The following is a 12,873-nucleotide window of genomic DNA, read 5'->3' as shown; positions in this document are numbered from 1 at the left end:
CCTTTCATGTACAAGCAGGCAGTGACGTTAAATTTTCTGATGAGGATTGGAGTAATACACAGAAGATGACAGCTGGCAATATATAAGCACTAAGATACACACATTATTGGACAGCTCTTACTCAACAGTTCTAATATACAATGGAAGACTTCAACGCAACCACAGACTCTTACCTGAATATTATCAAATTTCAGTCCAGGCATGGTGAGATTCTCTTTGTCTATGAACACAGTGCTGTATTGCTGGGTGGCAACTGAAATTAGAACATTTCTGGTTTCCTCACTGGGAAGCCAAGCGTCATTTCTTCTGTCTAGTTCACTCATATTTAAAGCTGTGGCAAATGGGTCATCACTCCCAGCAAAAACAGCCTGGATTTGTGAGAATGGCTTGGGGGACTGACTTATTTCTAGTGCTGCTGGAGGACCACCTGCTTCAGGTCTCCCATTTCCCACAGAGAAAGCAGGCTTAGACGAAGCACAAGAACCATCTCCACCATTTGAAAGAGAGGACATTTGTTCTGGAACCGAGGAGCCTGCATTGGGATTACTAACAGAAATAAAATTGGATGTAGTAAACGAATCAAAAAAATCTGAACCTAAAGTGTTAGTGTTAACGGGATCACCAAAGAACTTGCTTAGACTCGGACTTGGCTGAACCACCTGTGGATTAGACTTCACTGGAGTCTCAGTTATACTACTAAAACTGGGAGATTTTACCATCTGAGGCTCAAACCCGTCAGGTAGGAACAACTGTGGCTGAGTATTGACATTGTTTCCTTGGCTGAAAATAGTACACACAGGGATAGGCTCAGTCTCAGGAGATGGCTTGCAAGCACTGGGTGATGGTATCTGGTCATCAGACTTGCTTTTGTCAGTATTATTTGGTTTTGCTTCAACAGGAATGCCGTTTCCCAGCTTTGGTTCGTCTTTCACTGCTTCCTGAATCGATTCTTCCTTTAGAGATGCCTGGTCATCTGTTCCAATCTCAGAAACGTCTTTGGGCGTTTCTTCGTGTTCAGTTTCGCTCTCAGTACTGAAAAACTCTTCCTTACTCACTTCTGCCGGTGGTTTTTGATTACCTTTAGCTTCCATTTGTTCTACAATCTCCTGCAGACACCCAAGCTCACCAGTGTCATCCTCACTGTTGTTTGGCGAATCCGAAATAATGACGCTCTCCATCATTTGCTCATTAAGCTTATCGACAAAGTTATTGGAATCTTCTGACACCGTCTCATTCCCCTCGGACTCAAACTCATCTCCGCCGAGATCGATGGTTTCCTCGTGGAAGAGGATTTCTTCCTGACTTTTCTCTCGAACCCTATTTCCGCCTTCCTCTTCATCCGAGGCACTCCTGGCACTCTGTGCGTTACTTTCTGTGTTCTCCATGGCAGCTGAAGGAGAAAAAAACACATACAAGGGTTAGCTTTGGCACTTGGGCACTGCTTAAGGTAACTAGTAAGTATCTAATATTGAATTTCTTGCTGAAAATAAGTATGAAACACTGAAATTCTTGCTTTAAAGCGCAGTCAGCTATTTGATAAGATTTCTTTTGATAGCTACATAGAGAAAAAAAACACTAAAAAGGCTTTATCATTAAATAAAACACCTTTATCTCCACCTTTTGGTGCCCTGAGAGGGGGGCACAGCCGCTGGGCCTTCCGAGCACAACCCACCCCTCAGCTGAAGCCCCACCGAGAGCAGCTCAACCTGTGTGAGGCAGGGCCCCGGGGACCCCCCAGTATCCCCTCTCAGGACCCCCCAGTCTCCCCTCTCAGGACCCCCCAGTCTCCCTCAGGACCTCCACGTCCCCCCCTTAGGGCCCTTAGGGCCCTCAGGGCCCTCAGGACCCTCCCGGTCCCTCCCGGACCCCCCCCCCCGGTCCTCCCCGGTCACCTCAGCGCCGCGCCACCGCCCCCCTCCCGGTGCCGCCGCTCCCTCCCTGCGCCTGCGCCGGGCGCCTGCGCTGGGGCGGCTGCAGGAAGCGGCCGGCGACGGGCAGCGGCGAGGGCCATAAAGGGCGGCGGGGCGCGGGGCGCGCTGTGTGGGGGCGATGGAGGACGACGCGCCGGTTATCTACGGGCTGGAGTTCCAGGTGGGCGCGGGGTGGTCGGGTAGCTGGGTCCTGTTTCTTTGATGTTCCTGGTTTTGTCTCTCCTAGGGGAGAGAGCCGCTGGTGGGGTGGTTTTGGGGTGCCTGCTGCTCGCTCTGGGGGTGTGAGTGGGGTGAGCGTGGGGCGGGAGGGGGGTGCTGGCTCTGAAAATTGGTGTTTTTGGGGTAAAAAGTGTCGGTGTGGGGCCAGGAGGTAAAAGCAGGGGTTGTCCTTTCGTGGTCGTACCTGGCCTGGCTGTTAGGGCTTCTGCTGTGCCACCAGTTCCTTGTCTCTCTCCCTTGGGAAGTCTCCTTTTGTGGTCCTGGGGTGGTAGGAAGGTGTCAGGAGCCTCAGATGGCTTCTCGTGGTGGTCTGTGGCTTCTTCCTTGTCAGAAAGAAGTCTGTTTTCTTTCATTTTATTATTACTATTATAATGTTTTTTTTTTGTTTGTTTGTTTTGTTTTTGTTTTTTTTTTTTTTTGAGGGGGTGGTATGAAACTCTTTCCAGTGAGCTGTGGGTTTTACTTTGTCATGTCCAGCTGTGAAGGTACCTGGTGTCTGTAGGTGTCCCTTGCTGTACTTTCCATTTGGTGTAACTTGTCCCTCAGAACAAATTTGGCCTTTTTGCTAGTCATTTTGGCTATGAGAGTGTTACTGGGCTGCCTTACTGTAGTATATAAACTCCTCGGTCATCTTTGTGGAAGAGCGCAGGTCTCAGTGCAGTTTCTACAAGTGCTAGGAAAATGCCCCATTAAGTGGCTGGGTAGGTGGGAGAGATCCTAACCCGTGCTTCCTTCCCCCAAGGTTTTTACTCAGCTATTACACTTTCTCTTTGGCAACAGCTGGTTTATCACCATTATGTTAGTAGTAGGAGGTGCTGTGTTTCTTCTGCAGCTCCCAGAGCACTGTTCTCCTGCAGTGGATGTAGCAGCAGAAATGTGTGCACACACGTCCTTTTTCTTTTCCAAAGTGCTCTTGCTCTTAGAAGGTGTTCAGGCAACACAAGGGCTTTCTGGAAGAAGTTCTGGTGTCCTATCTTCAGAGTTGTGTATTCTGTAATCCTGACTATACCAATAGATCTCCTAACCAATTCGTGTGTATTTTGCTATTCGTCTTGCATGGGAGCTGGTGTGTAATATTTACCTGTACTAAATGTTAAATCTGTTGAGGTCTGGTAATATCCTATTGTGTTTGGCTGTAACTCATGCTTAAAAAGTAATAAAACTTACATTTGCAGACTAAGATATATCCTCCATTTAATAAAACTCAGTTTCTTTTCAGTAGGTTTTATAATGACAAGTCTCCCAGAAGTTTTGGAAAGGCAGCCTGTGTGTTGTCTGGTGCCTTGGGGGACCTGCCCCCTCCAGCGTCCCAAATCAGACATCTTCCCTTCTTCTGTGAAACATCTAACAGCTCTCTGTTGGGATGATGGAGCAAAGGGACTGAGAAGGTGGTGGTAATCAGAGAGAGTTATGGTTAATTCAGAGTGTTTAGAGAGAGGGGATGGGGAAAGGCAAGATAATTTAATACAGAGAAGGTAGAGCAGAGATGAAGGTTTTGGTTTTGATTTTCATTAACTGCCAGTGTAGCTTGAAAGCAAGTTACATCGCTATTTTTTTCTGAAAAAGGCCCTAATGGAGAGGCTTAAATCTTAAACCATTCTGTTTCTTCTAACTTGGTTCATCAGATCTAATAAAGATGTATGTGCTTCTGAAAGGTTCTTTAGCAAATTCACCAATATCCTGCATTATGAGAACATGGTAAACAGGATCCCATCAAGAAGCACGTGTTTACTGTGTGGGTGACAGAGCACTGGCACAGGTTGCTCAGAGGTTGTGGAGTTTCCTCCTTGGAGATCTCTAAAAGCTGCCTGTACATGGTCCTGGGCACCCTGCTCTGTGTGGTCTTGCATGAACAGGGGTTGGACCAGATGCCTCCAGAGGTTACTGCCACCTTCAGCCATTCTGCGATTCTGCTGTTTTTTTCTGTTCTGTTTCTTATCTGTCCTGTGTAGAGTTGGCTTATGTTTACTCTCTAACCTGGTGTACACAGAGTGTTTACCACGTGTTATATAGGCTTAATTTTCAGGTGATCCATAACTTCTTTCTGTATCCTATTTTTTGAATATTTTGATTAGGTGTGTAGGCAGTACTGAATGCTGGAAGTGCTGCACTGGGCTTAGTTTAAGGTTGCCTTGCAAACTTGCAAATTTGCCTTGCAATCTTCCAAAGCCAAGAGAGAAGCATAGTACACCTGAGGACAGGACAGTATAGAGCCTGCTGGCTGGCTGCAGGGCCATGCAGTACAAGAGCAGCTACAGCTGCACCCTGAGATGGAGACTGGCTAAGTCAGCCTTAAAAAGCACATTAATGCTTTGTCACTGGTTGTGTACTGCTTTGTGATCCTGCAATAGAAAGCAATACTTGCCCATATTGAAATTTTTAGCTGGTTGTTAGTAGGTTTTACAAATATAATCAGAGTACTGTTGGTTTAGGGTTTTATGCCTGTTTGTAAAAGTAAGGCAAGACTTAATTTCTGTAAAGGAAAATGTGACTTTTTAGGAAAAAAATTAAAGCAGTGCAAAATACTAACTAGAATGGATTGGTTACAGGTTGTGTACAATGCGTGTATATGTATATAATTAGTATGCACTGAGAATAGCTCCAGTGGTTTATCTTTATTCTGGTAGAAAGCAGGTGTAGACTTACTTGAAGGAGTACAACAGGACTTGAGGAAGACATAGGCCATGTGTGCAGTACCCGGGGAAACCTTTGCATCCTCTTAGGCTCAGACGTGCTCCCAGTACAGGATAGGACCGGGTACAAAGGCTATAGCCTGATAGGAGTCGAGTTCTCTTCCTTGGGACAGCCTTTCTGATGGCTTGTAGGATGAGAGAAAGCTGTCTATACACAATGAAGATGATCATTTTGATTTTTGCTTTAGAGACGTCTTTGGAGGATTTATTTAGAAAATTGAATCACTTCAAAAAACTGCATGATAATGTCTTAGTGAAATTCCTAGTGTTTTTCTCAGGCTTCTTTCTTTCCCAGTATTTTTTCTCACATGAGAACCAATCCTGTGTATTTTAATCCAGGCTGAGAGCATAGTTTTAGTTAGTCTTCTGATCTGCCTCCCCCTTCATGTCCTCCCAGCTGTCCTCCAGGATGGACATCTGTGGAGCTCCAGTCAGACATTTAAGGGGTTTAAAGGCTTACTGGAGACACACACGCAAAAAGTGGATAAATTCAACACTGTCTCAAGTAATTCTCCAAAGATCTTCATAGTGTATTAAGTGGATAAGATGGAAACTACTTCTTTTAAGAGCCTCAAGCAATTAGCAGGAGCTCAGTAATATTGGGTATGGTAGAGCCTAATGGCAATAAGAAGCTGAAGTTCTGTGAACGTGAAGGAGCTGTGACGGATGATTGTTGCTCATTACAAGTGAGCAGTGACAACGTGAAAGGGTTTCTGATGATTGTGCCATGCACGTTTTTGTGAGGGTTCCTGTTATAGCTGTGAAGGTTCACAGAGCCTGTCAGTGTTTGGAATAGCTTGGTGGTGGGAATTGGGTTTTACAAGGTTTGAGAGAGCAGCTGGCAGAGTGCTAGGGGTGTGTGTGCTGCCAGCTTCTTCTCCGGTAGGTTCACTGCAGCTTCTGACAGTTGGTGGAGGAGGGTCTCCTGCTGTCATGGGAGAAGCAAGGGTGTCCTACTTTAGTAAAGAGCAAAGTGTACCTGCTTGAAAATTGAAAATATGCCAGAAGATGAAAGAATTGTGCATGACATAAGTCTGGGGCATCCCTGAGGTGGAAGGATGACAGCTTTTTCCCTCCAGAATGGGGCATCAGCAAAGCCAGCCCTCGTCCTCCCCCTCCCCTGTGAGTAGCTGCAGGCTATTTCTGGGTTTGAGTATAAGCAGATGGTCAAATGACTTTAAATTCAGATTTGGGGGCTGCAAACCAAATACTGTGTCCTTTACATCTTGTATTGCAATTCCACTGCTTGTTAGTGCAGATTGTTTATATGATTTTCAGATGATACATGGGCTATGCATATTCTTCTGATTGTATTACATTTAATGCAAATATTCACGTGTTGGGGGCAGTGTTTTTGTTTGCTGATACCAAACCAATGCAATGCTTCAGCTAGACAAAATGTGCAGAAGTATTGACATTACTTTTTTTTTGCATATTAACACCTGTAGTAGTAAGTCTAATATACTCACTTTAAACCAAATTTCTTCATCTTTTAGAGGCTCGTCACTGTGTTCCTCTGGGTAATTTCTTGCTGTTGCCAAGGACCATCTATCCTGTTTCTGTTCCACTGCATTCTGAGGTTTTGGTTACTCTGCCCTTCTGCCAGGAGGCTGAGTTGTTAGGGTTTGACAGAAGGGGGTCTTTACCCAACATCACACACAGCTTGTGTGATGCCCCCTCTCCAGTTGGTCTTTCTTGTGTTCTGGCATGGTGAGTGCTGCTTCTACCACTTTATACTGCTATTAGTCATGCTTGTATTTTAGATTTTTACATACCCTTTGCATTACATAAATGTGTATTTCTGTTGTGCATTTGCAGTTCTCTTCTTTGTCCATTGTGATGTGTTTCAAGACCTCTTTCTAAGACAAGGGAGCAACTCTTACACGGTGTCAAAGATTCATTCACTGTGAGCCTGTTATTTTTTTCACCACAATTAAAATCATATTGTATTATATTCAATCTTATTATATGCAATAGGATCTGTTAAGCATATGTGCCTGACAGGAGTAACTTTGGACAGATTGGGTTTGTCCTGATGAGTGCAACTGTTTTCTTGGCACAGGAGTTTTTTCAAGTCTTTGCCCAAGCCTGCCTTTGTTTGTTTGCTTAGATTGTTGCAATTTGCTCTTGGGTCAGCTTTTCCCTGGTGTGTAGCTGCAATTGTTTCCCCATCACTGGAGGGGATAAACTATTTCCCCCACAGCTTATAGCAACCTCTTCATTCACCTTATTCTCTTCCTTGGTTTCATCTTAAATTTTCCTGTTGGGATTGGTCTTCCTAGCTTTAGTCTAAATGGCTTTCCCTGAAAGTTCAGTTTTCCTCAGGGCAACAGTAGGATTTTTTTTCTTCAACACATTGCTTCATTCCTTTTCAAGTATACTTTGCTGTATCTTCATCAGGCAGTTTGGCCATTTCCTGCACTTTCACAGGATCTTTGTGCTTTGCTGGCAGTATACTCAACAAAATCTGATTCAAGAAGGTGCATGATCACTTCCAAACTTCTGGTCCTTTCTTCCTTGAATCATTTTCACAAATGTTCTTACAATCTGGTAGCCAGTTTGTGTTAGGTGATACACTATTTCTTTCATCTTCATTTGGCCGCAAATAGACAAGGCTTTCTTCATGCTTGTATAAATTTGGTCTCCTAATTATATATTGGAATAAGCAGGTAGAGTCTTCACGTAGAGTTTCATGTGGCTGGAAATGTTTCATGTGGCTAGAATTTTGGAGTGGCTGGAAAGTTGTGCAGAGGAAAAGAATCTGGGGGTGCTGGTCAATGCTCACTTGAACAGGAGCAGGCAGTGTGTCCAGGTGGCCAAGAAGGCCAACAGCATCCTGGCTTGTATCAGGAATAGTGTAGCCAGCAGGACTGGGGAGGTGATCGTCCCCCTGTACTCAGCTCTGGTGAGGCCGCACCTTGAGTACTGTGTTCAGCTTTGGGCTCCTCAGTACAAGAAGGGCATTGAGGCCCTGGAGCATGCCCAGAGAAGGGCTACGAAGCTGGTGAAGGGCCTGGAACACAAGTCCTGTGAGGACCAGCTGAGGGCACTGGGGTTGTTTAGTCTGGGGAAGAGGAGGCTCAGGGGAGACCTTATTGCTCTCTACAACTGACTGAAAGGAAAGTGTGGGGAGCTGGCTGGAGGTTGGTCTCTTCTCCCAGGTAACTAGTGACAGGACTAGAGAGAATGGCCTCCAGTTGTGCCAGGGGAAGTTCAAGTTGAAAATTGGGAGATCTTTCTTCTCAGAAAGAGCAGTCAGGCATTGGAACGGGTTGGTCAAGGTGGTGGTGGAGTCACTGACCCTGGGGGTGTTCAAGGAAAGGTTGGATGTGGTGCTTAGGGACGTGGTTTAGTGGGTGACGTTGACAGTAGGGTGATAGTTGGACCAGATGATCTTGGAGGTCTTTTCCAACCTTTATGATTCTATGTGAACTCTTACAAACTCTTTAACTCTTCATTGCTATCAATACTCATTTTTTAAATATTTTTGAACCAGTTTTATACTTTTTTCCTTTTCCCAAATGCTTATGCTTTCTTGACAGAGAGATGTGTCTGCACCTTTGTTTTTGACAAAGGGCAGTGCAGTTTTGCATGAGTGTAAATTGCCAGGGGTGGTTGTAGGCTTACTAGATATCTGAATCTCTAGCAGTTCTGGGTTCTGAGTTTCTATTCTGCTGCAGATTAGGCAATTATTCAGTTCTTTGGCACAGACTGAACTGAGTATGAAGCAACATTAAGCTTTCAAAAGTGGAGATGCCTCTCTGAAGTAATCAACATCAGGGACACGTCAGCATCGTGTTTTCGTGCACTGTTAGAAGTAAGATGCCATCTTCTAGTGGGTGCATAACTAATTGGAGATATGGATGGAAGTCTGATATATTAGCTCACATCAAGAGGAGCTGTTATGACAATCTGTGTAGTTTTACTGATGAAGATTGTGTAAATTTTGTGACCACCTCCGATTACTTCTACAAGAGTTTTTCATAGTACAGCAGAGTGACCTAGGTGTGAAGGGACCTGTGGAAGGTCATCTCTTCCAACTCCCATCTCAAAGCAGGTTCAATAGATGAGGCTGTTTAAGGGCCTTGTCCAGCTGAGCTTTGATTTTCTGTTTTGAGATTCCACAACATAGCTCTGGTGTATGACTACCGTCACTGGGCATTTTTTCTTAACTTCTAGTCTGAATCTTCCTGTGTTGCAAACCTGTCTTTGCTGCATCTCAGCTTGTTGCTGTGTACCTTGAAGAATACAGATGTGCTCTTATCTGTACCCTCCCTTTAAACACTTTAAATAAGCAGTAAAACTTATTAGTTTAAGCTGAATAAATAAAGTGAAACAAAAGAGGATTTCACGTTCCGCTTCAGTTACTGTTCTAACTCTGCTATTAAGTGGAAAAGGGCAATAACTGCTGCTGAAGCAATTGTAGTCTGACTGCAAAGATCTAAGTTTAAAGCAAACAAACCAAACCCCTTAGATTTCAGGTAAGTGAATAAAATTTAAGCCCAGAATGTGTAACCTCACAACTAATGCAGTGAGTGTGGACATCCATAAGCAGAGCTTAGTCTTGTTCCCATGTCTGCAATTAATCCTTCAATCCACATAGTAAAGGAAGGATTTACTTTCTGGTAATGGAGCAGGCAGTGTTTCCTTTCTGGTTGTGTGTACTGTGACTGTGTTTTCAGTTACAGGAACAGTAGCAGGGAAAATGTTTTCTATATGATTTGTTATTTATATATTTGATTACGGGGAGGTGATGTGAAATCTTAATATGAGATGTTCCATCTCCAGTGGGAAATGCTAACATTGGATTTCAGATCATGTGTGAAACTAATAAATTATTTAAATTTTTGTTCTCTTTTCTAGGAAAAACCCACACTTAAGTAACTCATTACCACCCCAATGAGCCTTCATGCCTCCATCACCCCATTACCACCATCACTCTCCTTTTTCTCTGTTCATCCAAGGTGTTTTTTTGCTATGGTATTAGTTTTATTTCTTTTCTGCTGTGATATTGGTGTAAGTTTTATGCAAAGTTCATTCAGAACTTGCACTTCTGCTACTAAAAACATGGCAGTTTTACTATCTTGGGAACAGATGTTGCATTATGAATGCATCTTATAATTGTTATTTTTGTATTCATTCATAAGCTTTTCCCTCTCCAGGTATGTGACTTATGGCTCTAAAGTACTTTAGGATGCAGTAAATGAAGAAACACCAGTTCATTATGTTTAGCTTGATTCTGTCTCTCTGACCCATATTGAATTTTAGTGTGATCATTGATATAGACTATTCAGGTTGATGTTTTTTTAACTATGAGTTCACACCTTGCTTTAGAAAGCTTAAAAATAGCTTTAGCTGTACTGCAGCAACAGTTTATTTTTTATTTTTAAGTTTGAGTTTGACATGGAAACAGGTGTTTCTATTTTAAGCATGAAATGGTGTACTTCTGTATTCCAGTACATGCAATATTCCTTACACTGGAATCCTAAACTCTATTTTCTCCACTCTTCCTCAATCTCAGTTTCTCTCCAGACCGATTTTGTCACCTTGAAAGACTCTATGCAGGCAGAAGATGCAGCTGTAGCACTGTGATGTAAAGTGTGCTGGTCAGAAATGCCTTTGGAGCGTAGTGATGCTGTGTCCTGGATCTCAGCACATGTTGAGGACCATTTTTTGTCGTCCATAGAGACTTTTGTGTTCTGAAAACACAGGGAGGAATTGATCATTGTTAAATTCTGTAGGTTTTCTGTTTTGTTGTGTATGTGTAACCCTTAATTTTGTGGAATAAATCAGAATTGGAGAAGCTACAGAACACTCCGCAGAATAAATGCATAGGCTTTGGAAAGCCTGGGGTTCATTTGGTTTTCTTGGCAGATGGCATTGAGAAGTCTTTCATGTTCGCTTTGCAAAGGCGGTATCTGCTTTGTGGTAACTGGGTGGGATTTTTGACTGTGTATTTCTAAACTTCCTTTTAGGCTGTTGAAGTATTTGGTTGGGAATATTGATCATAATTGGGCTGCTGCAGTACCACCCCAGTCTTGTAACACTCTTTACCTGGTTTAAGCCATTCACGTTTTTTCATAGAGGATCCTGACTGAGCTTCATGGTGGGTCTGAAGTTTAAACCTGTAACCAAAAGGTTGTTCATAGCTCATGATGACTTTACTCTCACCTTGTTAATAACCTTTATCCTAATCTTAGACCTTCTTTAATAATGAGGGTGATCTAATTACCAAGGTTCTTGGATTGTCTAGAAGCACCAGTAGGTGAGGCTTTGCTGGCCAGTGTGTGATGCCATGCATCATGTCAATTTTCTTGGTAAATAAAATTTTAATATCTTTTGATATAGATCCTTTCAGGTCTGTATGCAACTTAGCGTTCTGCAGATAACTGGCTTTGTATAAGACAGAGCTTTATTGGCCTAGATTAATGGATGCTCATTATACTTTGCTCTTTGTTAAGTTTCTAATTGCTGCAACCATGAGGCAGGATGCTTTTTGAAAGATGTTAATTGCAGCCTGCTCTGACAGGTTATAGGGCAAGACGGCAAATTGGAGTCACTTTCTTCTAGGCTTCTGACAGTGCTCCCAATGCCGAGACTTGGTTAATCACAAGTGTTATTCAGTGGCTTCGCCTGTTGAAATAACATGCTCATTCTCAAAATGTAACTCCAAGTAGACAAAATTAGAGACACATTTGTCCATGAGATACCTGGTTGTCCATCATAACGCTACTCTTTTCAAGATTCAGATTGTCCTTACTTGTGAACAATTGATAAATTTGAACCCTATATGGATGTTGGATATGGATACGGATGTTTCCATCTTATGATGGACAATAAACAGTAGTTTACCATTTTATTTTGGACGCTTTGTGTTTAACCTGATTCATTCTTGAAAGCAAAAACATTAGATCTACTTGAAAGGCTTGGAAAAGGGTAAAAAACCCCTTTGTTTCTTTATTTTATTAAAGATCCTGGAGGTCTCTTCTGCTCAACTTGCAGAGATTATAGAAGCTTGTTTGCTTGAAAGAGACACATTGCCATTGGCTTACTTGTAGTGTTAATTTCAGTGTAATTGAAAGGAGGTCTGAAATACAGAGAAGCTCTTGCTAGAGATCTGCAAATATAAATGCTGCTTAAGACAGAACAAAAGCTTTTCTTCAATATTCTTAACTCATATTGTTTCTGTCAATTAGAAACACTGTCCAGGCTTGTAGTTAAGTGCTGTATAAATAAGAGAGCAAAAAACACATCAGTATGGATTAAAACTGGACTCTGATCTACATTTGAATGTGTTTTGAGAACAAACTGAATCATGTTCTCTAGTATTTTTTTCCCACCCATATAAATGTTGTTAGTAGCCTACACTTACTAAGCTCATTACTTTTTTTTAACCTGTGCTCAAGACTGAGCAAAATATTACATTGTCTAAATTAGTTTTTACATTTCAGATGCAAGATTTATCCACCCTGTGAAACTCAGAGTTAGTTCTGAAAAATGAGTTTATCCTTATTAATGTTGCTAGACAAGGGCCTGGATTGCTTTGTCTTGTTTAAGAAAAATCCATCTCTTCAAGTTGCTATGCTAGAACTATGTTGTTCTTTTAAGAATGTGTTGTGATCCAGTTGAAATTAATCTTTCCAAGCTTCTAGGCATCTTTCTGATATTAATCTATAAGTTTTAGACAAGACTATCCTGAACCTAATGGGCCTGAATACAGAATGTAATTACTGTCTAGCTGCAAAACACGAGAGCAGCATGCGGGGCCAATCTGCAGCTATGAGTCCTGAGTCCTTACCGTGTAGGCTCCAGTGTATGAAGAAATCTGAACTATTTTGTGCCAAGTAGGGTGTGAATTGCAAAGGTTTGGCCTTTTTGTTTTGTTTTTCTCCCCGTGTTTTTTTTTTTTTTTTTAAATAACCTGATATTCATTATGATTTTATTTTTTTTATATGGGAAAGTAGTGGATATATGCTATTCTACTTATACTTGCTAGAAATGCCTTTATGAGTGTTTATTCTGCTTATCTA

The 12,873-nt window shown here is 42.4% G+C and overlaps 2 protein-coding genes across 5 annotated transcripts in view; one reads left to right on the top strand and one right to left on the bottom strand.

The window, feature by feature from the left end:
- The window catches only part of TRAPPC12 (trafficking protein particle complex subunit 12), a 53,292-nt gene extending 51,343 nt beyond the window's left edge, over positions 1 to 1,949 (bottom strand). For both annotated transcript variants that reach the window (XM_084515403.1, XM_084515404.1), the window contains exons 1-2: positions 1,893 to 1,949; positions 174 to 1,390 (exon numbers count right to left, since the gene is read on the bottom strand). In XM_084515403.1, coding sequence (XP_084371529.1) covers positions 174 to 1,385 — 1,212 coding nt within the window. In that variant the 5' untranslated portion in view covers positions 1,386 to 1,390; positions 1,893 to 1,949. The remainder of the gene's footprint in view (positions 1 to 173; positions 1,391 to 1,892) is intronic.
- Positions 1,950 to 1,971: 22 nt separating this feature from the next.
- EIPR1 (EARP complex and GARP complex interacting protein 1) overlaps positions 1,972 to 12,873 on the top strand; it is a 74,607-nt gene continuing 63,705 nt past the window's right edge. For all 3 annotated transcript variants that reach the window (XM_084514249.1, XM_084514248.1, XM_084514250.1), the window contains exon 1: positions 1,972 to 2,091. In XM_084514249.1, the coding sequence (XP_084370375.1) occupies positions 2,050 to 2,091 (42 nt within the window). In that variant the 5' untranslated portion in view covers positions 1,972 to 2,049. The remainder of the gene's footprint in view (positions 2,092 to 12,873) is intronic.

This window comes from Aythya ferina (assembly GCF_964211825.1).
Source record: "Aythya ferina genome assembly, chromosome: 3".
Taxonomy (NCBI): Eukaryota; Metazoa; Chordata; class Aves; order Anseriformes; family Anatidae; genus Aythya; species Aythya ferina.
This window is presented reverse-complemented; position numbering and strand designations above follow the sequence as displayed.